The sequence below is a fragment of the Myotis davidii genome, unplaced genomic scaffold (assembly GCF_000327345.1).
Source record: "Myotis davidii unplaced genomic scaffold, ASM32734v1 scaffold914, whole genome shotgun sequence".
NCBI classification, from domain to species: domain Eukaryota; kingdom Metazoa; phylum Chordata; class Mammalia; order Chiroptera; family Vespertilionidae; genus Myotis; species Myotis davidii.
The window spans coordinates 1,376,942-1,395,968 of NW_006285484.1; the positions used below are offsets into that span (position 1 = coordinate 1,376,942).

At 44.2% G+C, this 19,027-nt stretch overlaps 1 protein-coding gene across 1 annotated transcript in view; it reads right to left on the reverse strand.

The window, feature by feature from the left end:
• LOC102771691 (aldehyde oxidase 2-like) overlaps positions 1–19,027 on the reverse strand; it is a 78,124-nt gene that overhangs the window by 12,415 nt on the left and 46,682 nt on the right. Inside the window, exons 20-31 of the mRNA XM_015559096.1 lie at positions 18,184–18,317; positions 15,708–15,795; positions 13,492–13,578; positions 13,114–13,305; positions 11,864–12,091; positions 7,759–7,854; positions 6,270–6,398; positions 4,227–4,301; positions 3,216–3,268; positions 1,965–2,079; positions 1,100–1,165; positions 800–988 (exon numbers count right to left, since the gene is read on the reverse strand). Coding sequence (XP_015414582.1) covers positions 800–988; positions 1,100–1,165; positions 1,965–2,079; positions 3,216–3,268; positions 4,227–4,301; positions 6,270–6,398; positions 7,759–7,854; positions 11,864–12,091; positions 13,114–13,305; positions 13,492–13,578; positions 15,708–15,795; positions 18,184–18,317 — 1,452 coding nt within the window. The remainder of the gene's footprint in view (positions 1–799; positions 989–1,099; positions 1,166–1,964; positions 2,080–3,215; positions 3,269–4,226; positions 4,302–6,269; positions 6,399–7,758; positions 7,855–11,863; positions 12,092–13,113; positions 13,306–13,491; positions 13,579–15,707; positions 15,796–18,183; positions 18,318–19,027) is intronic.

The window sequence follows — 19,027 nt, forward strand, 5'->3', positions numbered from 1 at the left end:
CTCTCCTGGAACCTGCGCACAGCAATGCACACACACACTGACCTTTATTTTAATTTGCAATTTCATGAAGTTAGCGATTGCTGAGGGTTGGTGTCTTCGCTTCCTGACACAGCTGACATCGGGGCCCGATGATGCGTTGCCGTGGATGGCTGTCTTGTGCACTGAAGGCTGTTTAGCAGCATCCCTGGCCTCTACCCACTAGAAGCAGCATCTTCCTCCATGGTTGTGACAACCAGGAATGTCTCCAGGCACTGCCAAATGTTCCCTGAGGGGCGACCCCCCACTTCCTGTCCCATTGAGAAACGTTGCTTTAGATTATTTCTGGGGAGGGATGAGGCCCCTGAGCCCCTCGGAGCGGAGTGAGTGATTTGCCCAGTATCACAGAGTTTGGCTCGGGCAGGAACGCAGGTTTCCTGATGCCTGGCCCAGGGTTCTGTTCCAGCTGCCGCTGGTTGTTAAGGTTTCAGTAGCATTGAAATCTTATTCCCATTCAATATTTTAGTCTTCAGGTTCTTAAGCGAAAATGTTATTCTATCCAATCAAAGCTTTGGCTGAATATTAGAGTTCTCGCTGAAAGAGGATTTAATAAATCGAATCCTTGGCCAGGATGGCCACCGGGTGGATCATTCGTCTTCCCCGAATTTCCCTTTGCTCGAGGTGATTCATCTCCAAATTCTAATAGTCTGTCTTGATTTGGTCTTGATAAGGGTTGACATCTATTTTTTATTTTGTCCACCTGCTTTCGTTTGTTATGCTGCCTGACACAGCACACTGCACAGAGGCTGGTGTGGGTGCTTACCTTGGAGGAATAGATGTTTAGTGGGGTTTGGGATGCCGGCAACAAGGAGACATTGAACTCCTCTGGGACGTCCGTGATGGTTGGAATTTTGTAGTCATCTGGGCCTCGCGAGTACAGGACACCTTCCGGGGAATATTTCAGCTCTTCAGTGGTGTAAAGGCCCATGCCCTGGATAAACGCACCTTCGACCTGAAGTGGGGAAATGCCAAGCTCTGTGAGACTGTGTGCTTTTCAGAAGGCCTTTACCTACCCACCATGGCTCCCAGGAAGCAGCACCCAGCTAAGTGGACCTGGACCTACCTGCCCGATATCAATGGCTGGGTTCAGGCTGCAACACGCATCCATGACAATGTCTGTTCTGATTTTCTGCCAAAAATTAAAATGACCTCAGTGTGAAAACCTGAATTAAAAATAGTACTTAAAGATTTCTTCACTAATGGGGGGGATGAGGACACATTTGTAATACCTTAACTAATAATAATAATAATAATAATAATAATAATAAAAGATTTAATCACATGGTCCCAAATGATTCCCAGACTCCTGCTAGTTAATTAAGACTGCATTGAACTCCATCGACATTAGAGGGGGTAAGACATCTGCTAACTCTTTAGATTTAGTGCAGAGACTATCAATGGCCCCAGAAGGTCTTTTGCACTCATGGCTTTGACTCAATGAGCTGGCAAACACAAAGTTATTGTCACAGCCCTCCCCTTCTCTCCCAACCCCCATCTATTTCTTTAGAGGCAGGAGCACCTTGGGGTAACCCACTCTGAAGAAACAGTATCACATTGCTGTATGCTTTCAAAATGCTCACTCAGGACGATTTGCTAAAGTACCTATTCCTTCAGATGAGATAACTTGATCTTTCTTTAGAAACAGAACCCCCCCCCCTTTTGTTTTCCACACAACTTGGGAAAGTGATTTTGATGTCTGAATTAAAATAAGAAACAATGCATTTTAGGCTGTCATGAGCAATGCCTCCTGACTACTTCTTTCTAAAGTGCAAATTCATGATAAAGCTGGATCTCTAGACGTTCCCATGGGATTGAAAGGATCTTCTTCCTACAGTATGTATACAAGTATTACACAGAGAACTCAGGGCTGTTAATGTGCAACGCAATTTTGTTCTTGTGTTAATTCACCGAGAAGAAAGTTTTATTACCTTGTGGGCTCCTGTCAGGCAGTCGATTTCCACCTCAGAGCAGGCTGCTCCGTAGACATAGTAAGGAAACGGGTCTCCCTCCCCCTTCTCCCAGTCCATGAAGGCCTTGTAGCCCCTGATGGGAGAAATAAAGCCCTTTAGCTTGGGGTGTGCATGTGTGTGCATGTCTGTGTGCGTGTGTGTGCAAGCAATGTTGATTCATTTAAAAAGTTACTAAAGTTATGATAGCATTTAATTTGACTGCTGTTTATTTCAACTGCCCTTTTCCACTCATTTAAACTGCAGCCTGAATTCACAACCTCGCTGGTTGTGGCAACACGAATCTTCGCCTCCACTCTAAAGAGGATTTCCGTGCTGCAGTCAGGAGGTCAGAAACGGAGAGGAGCCAACGGACCATTTTGGTTCGGCTCTCCAGGTCTGTATTTTGATGGCTTAGGCTTGTGGTTTAGCTCTGCACATTGAGAACTTCAGCTGATTTTACCGGCATTCCCAAAGGGTCGCCGTAGCCGGTAAAGAGGGCCAGCACTTCAGTGCATTAATTCATAATGGAAAATGTACCCAGCTGGAGGCCGATTCGCTCTCTTCTTGGTAACTGAACTCAGGAATTTAGAACTCACAGTGTACAGGGCATTGGGCATGGCTATTCCCTCCTTTTTTCTTCTTAATGAGATCTCTCTCTCTCTGTCTCTGTCTCTCTCTCTCTCTGTCTCTCTCTTTCTCGTTGGGTGGTTTGCTCCATTAGATTGTTACACTAATGTCATGCACTTCCAGAATTTGACAATCAGCTCTCCTCTCTTTGCTTCCTTCAATCAACCCGCCTTTTCCGAGGGCCTCCACTGAGGGGTCCTGCACCAGTGATGACTGGTGACCTCCTGCCCATCTCCCCCGTCACCAAGGGGCTTCGCACAGAGAGATTTTATGGTATCGGGAGGAAGATTTGTAAACTTGATATGCAAGTTACTTCTTTTTACAATTCACACTAAAGAATATTATTATTCTGTCTTTTCCACAATAAAGAAAAGTAAATAATGATTAGATGTTATAAGTCATGTTTAACTTTTTTTTTTTAACCCAATAGGGGTATTTTTGTTATTTAATATTTCTTTGGACATAGCTCAAAGGCCTATGTGAAGTCGTAGAATTTGGTGCCCAGAAGGGACCTCAGAGATCACACGAGGGATGGAGGCCCTGAGTGCGTGGTTGCCTCCCATTTCCTTGGCTCAGTCCAGATGTTACCGTTGCCATTTTTACCTGAAGTATCCTGTGGCTGAGAGACTGATTCTTTGTTCAAAAGCAGCTTTTACCTGCAGGATGAGCATAATCAGTTAAAATAAAATAAATATACCATCTAACAGGTGAAAATAAAAATATTCAAAATAAAACTGTGTGTCAAAATTGACATGTGATCATTGCTGGTGCTTTGTTACCAATAAAAGGACTAACTCGTCATGCTTTATATTTTTTCCTCTCAGCTGGTACACTAACAATTCCTTCTGATTTGAGTTCAGAGGTAAGAAATAAAATGGAATCCTGCTGCCCATCCATGATGTACAGGCTTAGTTACAAGGTATTAGTGCTTCATATCTAAATGTCAGCACTCTAGTAGTGTATGTGCAAATGTGAGATAATTGTGCTAAAGAAATAGTATATAAGGCAGTGATGGCAAACCTATGACACGCGTGTCAGAGGTGACACGCGAACTCATTTTTTTGGTTGATTTTTCTTTGTTAAATGGCATTTAAATATATAAAATAAATATCAAAAATAGAAGTCTTTGTTTTACTATGGTTGCAAAGATCAAAAAATTTCTATATGTGACATGGCACCAGAGTTAAGTTAGGGTTTTTCAAAATGCTGACACGCTGAGCTCAAAAGGTTCGCCATCACTGTAAAGTTGGATTAAACAAATCATTTCCCTTGAGACTTATTCAATGACAATACTCCACACCTGGTGTATGTGTGTGTGTGTGTGTGTGTGTGTGTGTGTATAATAACCTGATCTGAAGGCTCAGTCTGGGTCAGGCCTTCTGGGTACTCTTCATACACTTCCATTCCTCTTCTCAGGGATGCTGTTCCCCGGGCGCTCTCTCCATACATACCTGGTAAACATCATGGAACAGCGTCTCAGCCTTTGAGGCTCTTGCCCTTGGGTATAAACCAACTCAGAAGAACTGTCGCTACGAGCTCCAGTTGTGTGCTGTCATGGTGTTCTGGGCACTGGTGTGGATTTCCTCATTTGTAGTAATGGAGTGGAACACTTACCCAGTCTTCCCAGGAACCTTCTGGATTTTTCTTAATGATGGGCTCAAGGCGTTTCAGAAGGATCTGACAAGCATTCTTGGAGGAGTAAAGAAGGGCATTCCCATTAGAGAAGAGCCCAGGGGTCAGGACTTGCATGGAAGGAGATGAATGGATAACTGATTAGGTCAGTGAATACTATGGAGTGCCTGATACGGGCACATTGGGGACACAGAGCCGGTAACAACACAGCCCCTGACTTTGAGAGGAGCGTCCGTTACTGGAGGGCCTTTCCCTTCCTGCTTCACTTCCTGTGAGAACACAGGCTCAGCTGAACTTCTCCTCTCAGGTCCCCTTTCTAAATATATTTATGTGCTTAATTCCTTCTTCTCTTTTTCTACATTTTTGACTTGTACCTTCTTTTGTATCTTCTAGCCATTAAAATAAACAAAACAAAACATCTTATTTTCATTCAAATTTGTGCTTTCCAATCTCCAACAATGACATGCCAATATCCGCCTGGGCCTGAAACATTATTCAACTCTCTGTCCATCCGTCTGCCTGATCACCCATCCACATCAAAGTACTGCAATGGCGGCCTTTGCTTTGGGTGTGAAGTGAAAAAATAATTGAGTTTGTTTTTTATAATAACCTGATCTACAAAGTTTCTGATACTCAGAACTGAAACCTAAAACTCAGTATCCTAGAACAGTGATTTTCACCCTATTTTATCTCCTGGCACACATACACTAATTACTAAAATTCTGCAGTACACCTCCAATTTTTTTCTGCAATGACAAAAACAATAGGTATAATTTTGATTCACTCACACCAGATGGCTATTGTTGTGTTGTCATTTTTTTAATTTGACAAGCTAAGCTCAGTGTCTCTAAATAGTCAGGTATTTCATGTTTTTAGAAATCTTGCGGCCTAGCAGTTGAAAATCGCTGTCCTAGATGAATTAACACTTAGTTTGGACTGACAACTTCCATACACTTTGAGCTATTCCTGACTTGTGTTTGATTCTACCCAATATTGGATCTCATGAATTTGAGGTTTCCCAGACATTTGTTCTGAATAAAAATCTCTGGTTTTTGAGCCCCTCTCAGGGTGGCCTCACAGAGGTAAAATGGATTGAAAAGTGCTTCATCTTGGTAGCTTAAGTGCAGTGTCCTGGCACTGAGGGAATATGCCTTCCCACAACATTCCAATAGAAAAAGGGGGCAGTTTATAACAGGAACATGACAGAAGGACAGGCAACCAGATATTTGAATGAAGGAATGTGAAGTCATGGTTCTATTCAGAAAAATCAAAAATTATACACCCGTTAGAAAGCAAGTACAAACAAAAAGGATGAGTACTCTGGTAGGACTCCACTGATGTAGATGCTTTAATTGTACCCTGTTTACCTGGCTGGAGTCCTATCTGCCTCCCTGCCTACAAGACCTTATTGGTGCCAGGGGAAACGTGCACAGCTCTGCACAACTTGGTTCCCAGATTTCTTCTTTCTGTGTCTTCGAGGGACAGAGACTGCCTCTGTACCAGAACCCAGGCTCCCCTTCTTCCATAGTTGCTGGGCGTGTGGTTTCCCACTGCTCTACCTTCTCCCACCTCCCCTGCAGTGAGCTGTGGCCTGAGACCGGTTCTGCTAATGGATGGCGAGTGGAAATGACTTGCATCGCTGCCAGATCTGGCCTCCATGCTCTCCCTCCCTGGCTCATTGGCCAATGACGCTCAGGGCAGCCTTGAAAGTCACATGTTAGAGATGGAGGAATTGCCATCAATCTGGGTGCTTGAATGAGTGAACACACCCCCTGACTCTTCAGCGTACAAGAAAGGGACATTGTTGTGTTTTAGCCATTATGTTCTGGGTCTATCTGTCACCTCCATTTAGTCTACTCCAACTAACACACTCTCTGACACTGGCTAGCCTGAGCCTGAGTTTAGTGACTCAAATGGCATCTCTGAAGCCAGCCACTTGTGCCTGTATCCAGCTAAGAAAACCGGAGATGTGGTACAAGTACCCAAGGAAAGACAGACAGACAGACAGATAGCAGCAGCAAGCACCTGCACGGCTCTGCCATTGACATCTGAACCGATGGAGGCAGCTGTAGCAATTGTATTAGGCACCGTAGCTGTACTTGTCTCACAGATGTGCATGTAAGACATGGGTATTTTTAATTCACGGCTGGCCACCTATGAGAAAAAGACATATTTTCAAGTTCAGCAAGGTGTTCTATGAAGATTTGAGTCATCATTTTTCTTAATAAAAATGACTATTTTTAATATGTTCGTGATACCCTTTAAAGCATAAATCTCATGACATGTGCCTACAGGGCTGGACAGCGACAGGACAGGCAACTGCTGGGCTGGACAATCCCATGACAGGTAGCCACCCGGCCAGGCATTATCTCAAGAGGCAGCCAGTATCGTGAGAGGCAGCAATGGGGGCCGAACTACGTTGTGACTGCCTGTCTTGACGTACCTGATAGGTGATAATAATAATAAGGGAGAGAATACAATATGGTTTCAAATGGGAGGATTTAAAGGAGCCTCCAGACCACACTCAGGTCAGTGGGTGTCAACTGACCAACCACCAACTGGGAACAAGACTTAGAAATTGCAGCTCTTTCTTGGAACCCTGTCAGGGCCTCACTGTTCATGGCCCTCACCCACATCTTGTCTCACCTCTCCTCCCTTCCCTTGATGACAAAAAAGATGCCTGAATTCTGGGCTCTCTTAAGATGAATTTGCAGAAGAAGAAAAAAAAAAAGGAAAAGAAAAGACAGCTTTGTAGAAGCTGTAAGGCACCCCCATCTTCTTGAGCGGGGCCTTCTCGATCAATACACATTTCTTTACTTAAAACTCTGATGTTCTGACTATTAACTTTTTTTTAAACACCCTGGCACATGCACCTTGTACCAGTAACAGGAGGGGGATGGGGCTGAAAGCCACCAGAATTGAGGAGTCCTTCAATTGGAATGTGGGAGGTGTATTCCAAAGCAGCTAAGGGGATGGATAGTCAAAAGCTGCAGATATGCACTCCAACAATCTAATGTATTTGTCATACAGTTAAATTTATTTAAAGAATTAATTTTTTCTCCTGGAGTCACATCTTCCTATTTTGTATGTAGGCATGTGTGTGTTAAAGTATGCTTTAAAAATGATAGGAGAATGACATTGATGAAATACTCATCCTTACTTGTCAAAATAATATCCTAATATTGTCCAAACTTTAAAACTTATGCATGCTGGTCTCAAATAGGAAAAGCGAGGAACTACTCTATGAAGCCTGCATGGCACACCCAGCGCAATGCCCCAGGGGCTCAACGCCTCCGTCCATGAGCCCTGGCCAAGCTTCAGGAGTATTTGCACGCGCGTGCGTGTGATTTCCACCACCTCAGCCATTTTATTTGATATGTAAGAAGTTTTTCAACTAAATAGTCAAGATCTTAGGGTTTGAGTTCAGGGAGTTGTCCCTTACCCTAAAATTAGTGCCGAATGTCAGTCATATCAACAATGAATGAGATCAATGACTTCAGTTTATTGATCTTACCTGTAGCATTTTGGTGTGAATACCTTGTCCCAGTTCGTTGCCTCCGTGTGTGACCAATACAGACCCGTCTGTGTAGATGTGAACCAGTGCAGCTGCCTAGAAAAACAACCCGAAGACACAGCTCAGGGCCAGTTTAGTGAGGCTCAGTAGAAGAAATGGGGTAGAGAAACGCCAGTCTCGTGGAGAGGGGAGGGTCAGAGGCAAGCTCTCCTGGTGGGGTTATGAGGCCTAGTTCTGTTTTGTGCAAAAGTCACCTGGAAAGACAGTCTTAGTTAGGGACCTGGTTTTAATAGGAGCCCCTTGGGATACTCAGGAGTTGTGGGCATTGTTTGAAAGTCACTCTCCTGCTTAAAATCTCTGGCAAACCACTCAACTGGTGAATTAAACATTTGTAAGTACACGCACGTGTTATGTGCTTGCTCTAGATATATAACCATGAATAAGATGTGCTTCCTCTGGCAGCTCAGTGCAGTGGGGGGCAGGCTGGAAAGCAGGCCATTAGAATGCAGAATGAGTTGTGAGATAAATGGTGTGCCTTGGGGCCCCAGAGACCTGGGAAGACAGACCCAGCTGCTTCTGCAGAGCCAGGGAAGGGTTCCCCACAGGGACACTGAATGGTATCATGAAAGGGAGAACAGTTTGCCCCTTGGGCAAGGTGGGCAAAAACTCCCCATTGTCTGCTCCTTGTTATTATATGAGGCCCTTTGGGCTTCGGTCTCTTTTCCCACTTCATCCCTGTCTTTTCCTACCTTTCCTCTAAGCCTGACATTACCCCTGTTCCTGCCTGACCTGCACTGCTCTCTCCCTGGCTTGCTCCCCAGCCTTCAACACCCTCCACCCCTGTGGTCTCTATTCTGTTAGAACTTCTGTGAACACTCCTCTTTCCTCTCCAGGAAGGATCCGTTACCCCCTTCTCTGCACCTACTCTTATAGGGGTGTACTGAGTTAGGTAGCGTCCCCTGTAAATCCCTGTCCCTTTAGGACACCAGAAAGCAACCTTATTTGTAAGTAGTCTTTGCAGATGCAATTAGATGAGATGAGGCACGGCAGGCTTCTTCCCCGGGGCCTCCCGAAGGAGCATGGCACTGCCAACATCTGGATTTTTAACATCCAGCCTCCAGAACCGTGAAGGAATGCGTGTGTTGTTTGAAGCCACTCAGTTTGCGGTACTTTGTTATTGAGGCCACAGGAAACGAATACCGGGGTGACAGGGAGTCTCCGCGAAGAGGGGCACCTAGTCTTTTTCATCTTTGTGTCCTGAAGGGAACTCTGAGTGGATCTGAGTCACTGAGACACTGAAAAAGGTGTTTGTTAAGCTGGATGGATGGATAGCGATGTGGTATTTTTCCTTTGAGGAGAAGAGGGAGGGGGAGGAGGAGGAGGAGGAAGTAGGACTTCTGTCTCTTCTGTCTGGAGATGCCTGGGCCCCGGATGGCTTGGAGGGATTCCAGGCACCAAAGCTTGTAAGTTCTAATAATAGTATTTCTTCAGCGTGGCCTTCTGATCCCCTGCGAGGACATGCTACTCCTGCCGGTTTAGGGAGTAGGTGTCCAGCTTTCTGAGTCATCAGCTGACCTGGAATAACACACCTCAGCTCCTAGCCTGGTGTGCCTTGAGCACATCAATTTGGAACTCTGTGGGGAAGCTGGAGGTCTTGCAAAGGGACACTTTGCTGGATTTAAAGCATTTTTTTTGTGTGTGGTGAGATGAGAAGTTGGCAGAAATTAGGCCGTGGTTTAGGTGAGGGGCAGCCATAAAGGTGAGGGGAGCTGTGGTATAATACAAACAAATATGTGGTCGTTGCCCCTGGTTTTTGACACAGTTCCTAAAACCCATGGAATTTGCTGTGCTTTATATGCTAATGAGATGACTCTTGGGGGCGACCTATCTAGCTGGGGCGGGGCAGGCAGGTTGCCAGAGAATCCAACCACTGGGAGAGTCACATCTCTCAGCCCCACTCCCTGACCTCCAGGGTGGTGTGAGACTAGAGATTGATTTCATTCCCCGATGGCCGATCATTTACTCAAGTGTATCCAGGTAATGAGATTTCTGGGAGCTTCCGGGTCGGAGAACACATCCAAGAGCAGGTGGGCCCCATGGAGGAGGGAGAGGACATGGCAGCCTCATGCCTCCTCTCCCATGCATCTCTTCCATTCGTCTGTTTTTGGGTTGTATCACTTAGAATAAATTTGCAGTAATCATAAGCAAAGTGCTTTCCTGAGTCCTGTGAGTTGACCTAGTGAATAATCAAACCTGAGGGGGTGGGTAGAGGAAACCCCCAAATTTGTAGTTGGCTGGGCAGAAGTGCCGGTAGCCTGAGCACCCCATTGTGCTGGTGTCTGAAATTGGGGAGGTCTTGTGGGACTCGGCCTTTGACCTATGCACTAAGTCTGGGTAGTTAGTGTCAGAATGGAAATGGATTGTTGGACACCCAGCTGATGTTGGAGAATTGGTGTAGAAAAGACACATTTGGCTTCACATGTGATATCACTTAGAATAAATTTGCAGTAATCATAAGCAAAGTGCTTTCCTGAGTCCTGTGAGTTGACCTAGTGAATAATCAAACCTGAGGGGGTGGGTAGAGGAAACCCCCAAATTTGTAGTTGGCTGGGCAGAAGTGCCGGTAGCCTGAGCACCCCATTGTGCTGGTGTCTGAAATTGGGGCGGTCTTGTGGGACTCGGCCTTTGACCTAGGCACTAAGTCTGGGTAGTTAGTGTTAGAATGGAAATGGATTGTTGGACACCCGGCTGATGTTGGAGAATTGGTGTAGAAAAGACACATTTGGCTTCACATGTGATATCCAGGATCTCTTATGCCTTAGCTGTTGATTCAGTCAGGCTTGCAGACAATTAACCGTCATGCATCTCTGTATAGAATGGGCACATCAGATCTGAACAGGACTGTGACCAGGAGTCGGGGAGTCTCATTCTACACCAGAGGAGCCGCAGGCCTGAGAGATGTGTCAAATCTCCTGGGTGTGGGGGTGGACTGTCCTGATAACTACATGGTGTTCCAGGAACCCTGCCAATGCTGTACAGTTATTATCTCATTGAATTCTCATCGATCCTAAGAGAAAGGATTATTATTCTCAGTTTATAATTGAGGAAGCGGAGGCTCAGAGAGGTTAAACATCACACAGCCAGTAAGTGGCAGGGCCAACGATTTCTGGGGTCTGCCTGATTCAAGTTGATCAGGGATGTGGGGCACTTGGTTTATTATCTAAGAAAGATTTTCTTTGACAGGGAAGCTTTTGTAGTGTGTGTGTGTGTGTGTGTGTGTGTGTGTGTGTGTGTGTGTGTGTCTTGGCTGCCAATAGTTGGGTGTAAGTGGAAGAATGTTATCAGTGGTATATACATAAGGGAGATCTCCTGCATTTTTAGATTTATATTTAGACATAGTGTGTGTAAGATTTTTCTGCTTTGGATGGACCATCCCGAGATGCAAGTCTTCCCCAGTTTTCTAAACAGCTTTCCTGTATGTGGCCCACTGGGCTTGCTGGGAAGACCCAGTACCAGGCCTCGTGCTATTTAATGGACTCACCTGTATGCCGCCCTTCCTCCTCCCTTCTGGAGAGGGCCTCTGAATGACTTGCCTCTTCCTTTTGCAAACCGATCTGGGAGGATTTTGGGCCCCACCCCCCTTTCCCCATCAGAATTGACAGGTTCCTGGGAGAGGTGGCTTGAAACAAATAGCTGGTCAGGGCAACGTGGAATGACTTCCCTGCCTAAGACTTAGGGTGCACCAGGAATGCTGTGGGGTCTGGGGTGCAGGCCAGGAGCAGCCCCATTCCTGCCCAAGCCTGTGGCCCTTGAGCTTAGAAAGCACAGCCCCGCAGGCCCCGTGGGCTCCTGCTCCCTTTTTGAATAGGGGTTCAGTGGGGCAGTCAGGACTCCATCTTGGCAGTCCCCCAGCTGCAGGTCTCATGCTTGCCAATGCTGCTGTCTGCCGTGGAGGCGCTTCTCTACTGCACTGTGGAGTAAGTGCTTGCAGATGGGTGCTGCTAAGGCGAGGGGCTCAGCGCCCTGGGAAAGGTGACACTCCGGCAAAGTCAGCACAAGCTGATCAATCGGGCCAGGAGCGTGTCTGACACAGGTAGGACCTTACCTGATGGTAGCTAGTGGCACCAAAGCCGACTGAAAACTTCATGGGGATAATGGCAAGTCCTTTCTTCTTCCAGTAATTCTTCTTATTAAATGCTTCCACTTGCTTTCTTCTGCTGCCAAAGGAAGACTTGTCCAGACATTCGTCCCAACATCGTATCAGGTTCTCGGGGCTGAAGGCTTGTTTGTAGATGGTTTTATCCACAGTTTTGTACATGTTTTTCTCCCTAACCTGACGTAGGAGGAAAATGGAATCGATAGTTACGGCAAGTCGGAAACTGACTACAGCATATATTGAGGAAATGAGATTGAAATGTAAAAAAGCAGGCTGGGGTCTGATGGGGTATATGAAGAGCAGAAAGTGTTATCAACTCTGACCTCAACTTCCAGGAGCTGCCCCTGTCTGACTAGCATGTTGGATAAACTGTGCACCTTCTAGGATATTGCGCAAAATAATGTTTTCGGAGAGCATCCTTTTGGCAGTATCTCTCAAGAGTTTTCAAGTGCGCTGGCAATTTCACTTCTGTAAATTTACCCTCTACCTAGCAGGGCAAAGATATACCCTCGAGACATCTGCACCAAGATGTGTATAGCAACAGCATTTTAATAGCCAAGGATGGGTAACGAGCTGAACGTGCACCAGTAGTGGAATGGCTAAGCAAATGACGGCACATCCCTGTTACATAGCACTATTCAGTCTTGAAAAAGAAGGAAGGTCATTCTATTGCCACAGGAAGATGGCCACAGCCTATTGTCAAGGAGAAAAAAGCAGAGTGCAGAATAATGTGTTTATTATGGCCCCATTTTGGTAAACCACTGTATATGTGCATGTATAAACACATGGCAATGATGATGTATGTATGTATGTATGAATACAGATGGGTGGATACCCATAGAGAAAGGGCTAGGACTATAAATATGGAAATGAGGACCATGGTTACCGTTAACCAACAGGGATGGAGGGATCAAAAAGGGTATGCTCAGTTTTTACTTTAATGACTTCAGTGGGGTTTAAAGGTTAAAAAGAGTAATTATCTTTGCACAAGTTTTAAAAAGAAGGAAAAAGAGAAATCTTTGTACAAGAAGGGTGGAAGATAAGAGGAGGGAGGTGAATTCTTTTAGGTAGCCCTGAATATATTTTGAATTTTGAGCCCGAGCTAATTTGAGTGGTACTAGGGTATTTCCCTAGGTAGCTGGTTCCCTACTCATCTGATTCTTCAGCAACCTTGGCTGTGACCTTGATCAAAACCTTACCTTCTCTGGCAGAAGGCCACATTTGGCTGCCACAGCTGTGATGCAAGATTCTGTTACCAGGGTTCCTTGTGGGAAGCCGTATCCGCGAAAGGCCGTGTTGGATGGTAAGTTGGTCATACAGGCACGGCCCCGGAACCTGAGGTTTCGGACTTTATATGCATTTTCCAGTTTTAGTACAAGGAATTCTGTTACCTAAAATAATAGAAGGTATTCACATATATTGGATAACATTTTCCTCTTTTCTCTAAAAGTCAAGAACACAGAGTTGAGCTGCTGTGGAACCTGGTTAAGTACTTGAGGAAGCGTGTTCAGTAAAGACTCATCTAGAAGTTCTGGGTTCTATTCACGACCAAGGTCACTGGTGTGTGATGCACGCACCTGCTCCGAGTCGTCCAGTGTGCACCCTCCGTTAATGAAGCACTCAATGTCTAGAGCTTTGATCCGCCCGTTGTTCATGAATCCCACCTGTCAGCAAATGATGGACATTTTACATGATTAATGTCCATGCCAACTTGGAGCCACAGCCCAGCTCCACTGTTGGGCAGGACTGAAGACAGACTCTGCTTGTGTTTGCTCTGTGGTGTCCCCACCTGGCTATTCCCCTGGCTTTCAGCACTTGGCTGACAAAGGCCTCCTCTGACCTGAATTTTGCTGAGCCCTTTCCTTTCAACCTGCAATTTTCTGGCTTCACCGTCATCATGGAATTCTAAAGTTTTTGCTGATCTCCAGACATGTAATTGCTACCCTCTTCTTCCTTATTCTTGGAAGATTCTCCACTTTTTACTGGCATTCCTTCTGAGTTAGCCCGTGGTTTCTGCCCCGTGGAAAAGTTTCTGGAATTTCAGAGTTCGATGGGATGAATGGCAGTGCATCTCGTTGCAGGAAAGCGTCGGAAGCCAGGGCTGGAAATGGTCCCTGGCCTGACGGCGGTTGCGCTGAGCTGTGGAGCGCTTTGCAACTGGTTAGGTAACAAATGTGAGCTCGTGTTGCTGTGCTTCCTGGGTGGGACTCACAGAGGCACCTGGTGTTTTCCTGAAGTCACCACTCCCCTCCCACCATGGGACCAATCTGCCTGTAGAGCCCAGATTGAAAAGAGAAATTCCCACGCCCTGCTGTAGTTCTACCAAAAAGACTGGCTCTGGTTGGTGTCTGTCTTCTGAAGACCCGGGGACAAATACAAGTGATGAAACCGTGCAACTCTCTGGTTATCATCATCTGCTCCAAGGGAAGTGTTGGCTAATAAACCAGAGCAGTGAGGACATGTGGGAAAACCGCCACTTCAGAATTTATGGCAAGTTTGACAAAGGCTAGGCTGCAGCGTACCTTTAACTTTTCCTGAAGAAAGCATTGCCAAGCAAAGACAGCAGAGAGAATTCTTCAGCTGTTTAATATAAACTTTTGAAGAATTTTGGAAGAATCTGTCACACATAAGTATCTGCTCTACTAATTTACTAGTAGTTCCAAGTAAACAAGCAAACCTTTGTTAGCTAAGTTTAATGAGGATATATATATATATATACATGTATACACATACACACATATTATTATATTGGAAGTACAATTATATTTCTTTAAAAATAAAATAAAATTTGGATTTTTAAAATAGTCTAATGATTTCCCTCTTTTATATTATGTTTTATATTATTATAAATACGAAAATATTTGCTGTCTAAATCCTCTTAATAGGCACTAGTACTAAAAGTGTCTCACAACTAATATAAATAAATTTTGATTTATAATTCAGGCCAAACCCAAAGGACTCAGCAACTACCTTAATACTAATTGCCACAATCCCAGGATGTGTCTCTACATTGCTCTTGGTACTAGAAGATAATAATATCTGTATTAATTTCTGTGCATTTGAAGGCAAATCCAAAGTTTAACTGCCAACTATGGTTTATTTCTCTCTAATTATATAAGTTACTAATGCCAATGGAAGAGATAAAATTGTGAAAAGCCATTGTTTTAGTAATGACAAAAAATATAGCAATTTAGTAATCTCAGGCAATGACAAAATTAGATATGAAATTTAACTATATGTACGCTATGAGCAATTGCCAAATAAAGCATATTTGATAGGGAAATATTACATTAGAACTGTCTAAAGAACTCAAGCACAAATTTGAAAAGTAGTATTGATGTCAATAAGTATTTTTAATAGTGTTTATGCTACAATTTCATAGAAATGCAATGAATGTGGTTTGAAACAATTTAAAATTATTTCACTTGTTAGTGAATTATTTTTTCCTATTTGCAAATAATTTTTATGACACTTTCATAACCACTTAGTGGAAACACTTGTAAAGTGAAGTTTAGTATAACAATGTTTGTAGCTTCTTTCAGGTTTTTGTCACTGAGGAAACATTAGCATTTTTATTCATGTATTTTTATTATTCAACTTCATAATTCTACACTAGATTTATTAGAAGTTCCTCACAAAAATGTTATGAGTATTCAAATACACAGCATCCTCGCTTAATATTTTAGATGCTAAGATTATTGTTTTTAGAATTCAACAAAATCAAAACAATAGAAGAGAATAAAACCGTTCAAATAGAATGAGGTATTTTAATAATTTCATCTTTAATACTCACTTTATATTTTCCAAATAATGGGTGTCTTCCCCCAGTTATTAACATGTCATCTTCACGATCAAGAACAAGACGAACAGGGTGACCAGTTCTAAAGGACAACAAATCTTCGTCACAGTCTGCATCCCACCCATCCATCCACCATCTACTCACCTAGTATCCATCCACCTATTTATCCATCCCCTCGTTTAACTATATATCCACCCATCCATCTATCTACCTTTCTACCCATCCATCCTCTACCTGCCCTCCAATCCATCTTATCCAAACATTCATTTAACCATCCACCCATTCCATATATATTCATTGAGTGCATACACTGTGTGAAGCATTGATCTAATGTACAACTAAATTACTATTGTCTCCGTGGTCTATAATTAAGATCTAGCTAAAGTGATTAATGTCACATGGCTGTTCACTTGTGTTGTTATGGCTTTAAATTTGATAATCATCCACATCCAGTCATTTTTGCATATCCCCACCTCTAGTAACAAAGGAGAAAGAGTGAGAACAGATAAATGCAAACTTAACAACACAACTGCAAGCAAAGACCAACACTTGTCTTAGGATGTGTCAGGATTTGGATCTTCATTTTCTTTCTTTCTTTTTTTAAATATACCTTTATTGATTTCAGAGAGGAAGGAAGCGGGAAAGAGAGATAGAAACATCAATGATGAGAGAGAATCATTGATTGGCTGCCTCCTGGACATCCTCCCACTGGGGATAAAGCCCACAACCCAGGCATGTGCCCTTGACTGGAATCAAACCTGGGACTCTTCAGTCCGCAGGCTGATGCTCTATCCACTGAGCCACACCAGCCAGGGCTGGATCTTCATTTTCACTGGGACTGCCCTGATGTTGGCCAAGTTGGACCTTTGGGTAGCTAGGAGCTTCAGCCTTTCTGTGTCTCAGGGGCAGAAGCTCCCAGACTTTGGAGTGTAGAAGAATCCTCTGGAGTGCTAGTGAAATGCAGATTCCTGAGCCTTAGCACTTTAGCAATAGGTTGGGGAGGGGCCCTAGAATCTGCATTTCCCTCAGCGATTTTGATGCAGTGTCTTTAGGTACATGTTGAAAACCATAATTCTAGTGTAGGGTTTCCTTGTCTTTTTTAATGGTGAGGACCACTTGGAGCATCAGTTAAATGTTCAATTTCTGGGTTCATTTCCTGGTGATTTTGATTCTGTGGGTCTGGAATAGGGAGGCAGAAATTTCTATGAGCTGAGGAAAATCTTATTACCAGCAATTTGGGAGCACTCCTCTGGGGACCACTTAACACAAGGCAAGAGTATGCTAAGGCAGGGTTGTTTAAGATAGTGTTTCCCACAGTTGGCAGTAGAACCACTGGGAAGGCTTTCAAAAAATGTTTTTATTGATGAGAGAGAGAGAGAGAGAGATACATCAATGGCTTGCCTCCCATATGCATCCTGACCTATGGGATTAAACCTGTAACCTGAGTATGTGCTGTGACCAGGAATTGAACCCACAACCTCTTGGTGTATGAGACAATGCTCCAACCAACCAACTGAATCACCCAGCCAGGGAGGAAAGTTTAAAAAAATATATAATAATGGTTGGGTCAGTATGGGGCATCCTAGGCAATTGGATTTAAATATTCCCAAGATGAGTCTAATGTGCAATTATGCTTGAGAAGCCTTAAAGGCACAAAGCCTGGTGGGAATACAACAAATTGGTTCTGCCTTGCTGGGTCCCTGGTGGGTGTGAATAGAGAGAGGTTCATTATGAAAAGAACTGGAGGTGAGATTCAGACCCTGTTTTTTCCTACCTCTCATCACGGAAGGAGACACATACTGAGTGTCTTGGTTCCTAGCTCTGAACTATACAGAAGCTGCTAAAGGACATTTACAGGCTGATTGGAGCTCTGACAAAGTACAAAAAAAAAGAAAAGAAAAAAAGAACACAAACTAGAAAAGCCAACACCGTGCACAGCATGAACAGCAAGCCTTCCATTGAGGTGAGCCGGGGAGCTCTCTTTGAGGATGTCATCTGTCCACTGAACACACATTGAAAAGCCAGCTCTCCCCAGGTGCAGGGAGGGGGCAAAGGGTGGGGTCTTTCCTCCCTCACCCTGCCTGTCTGCAGCTGAGAGTAGGAAGGAAAAGTGAGGGAGCATTCTCCCACTTGGCACTCTACTTGGGTAGTTACTTGCCCCACCCCTAAATGGGTCACCTTCTCTGAAGCTCAGGGTCAGGACAGCCCTCGCCCTGGAGATGTTCAACTAGTAATACCACTTTTCCTTTTTATAGGAAATTAGCATAGTCAAAGTCCTATCTACATATGACTTTTCTAATAACTCCAGGAGGGTGGGCATTATATCTGCAATTAAAAAGAAAAAGAGACAGGAGGCTGAGTTGCCCAAGGGTGGCAGGTGGTTATGACAGAAGCCCAAGTGCCTCTGAGGCCACTGATTGGCCCTCAGCTCTGACATTTTACACCCTTCTGTACCCCCAAGTGCACTTACTTGATGGCACCCACAGCTGCAATAGCTCCGAACACAGCTGATTTTCCTACTTTCCCGCCAAAACCTCCACCCACTCGTTTCACATGACAGGTGATCCTGTTGCTTGGGATGTTTAAAGTAGAAGACACTGTTTTCTGAAAAAGTTAGATATTGGGAAAGTTTTACAAGAATGAAATGGCAAGGAGGACTTTGACTTCCTGAAACACAACATCACTGCAAAATCCATCCACATCTACTGTGTAAAAAAAAAGAAAAAAGACTGACAGTCTGAATGTGTCTTGGGCAGCCCCATTGAGGTCATAAACATGGGCCATTGCCACAGAACACAGCCTTTCCAGTAGAAAAATGGCATTTTCCAGAAGGGAAACTGTCAGAAGAAACCGTCCTGGGTTCTTGTCAGAAGCTGAACTCCGAGACAAATGCCTTAACTCCGTGGTCGGTAAACTGTGGCTTGCGAGCCACATGCAGCTCTTTGGCCCCTTGAGTGTGGCTCTTCCCCAAAATACCACATGTGGGCGCATGTACAGTGCGATTGAAACTTTGTGGCCCATGTGCAGAAGTCGGTTTTCAGCCTGGGCTAGTCTATTTTGAAGAAAATAGGGGAGTTTGCTGGCTTTTTATTAAGAAAATAAAATATTTCTTAATTAAGATATTTGGCTTTGTTGACTGATGTGTTTGCCGACCACTGCCTTAACTCAATGTTCCAACAAGGTGAGAAACAGCAAACTCTAGACAACCTCCTGAACAAGAAGTATTTGCAGCTAAAACTTGCTGAGTACTATATGGCTGGGGAAATGAAAATATGCTATAAAGTGAAGGGTTTACTCCACAGGTTAACTGTAAT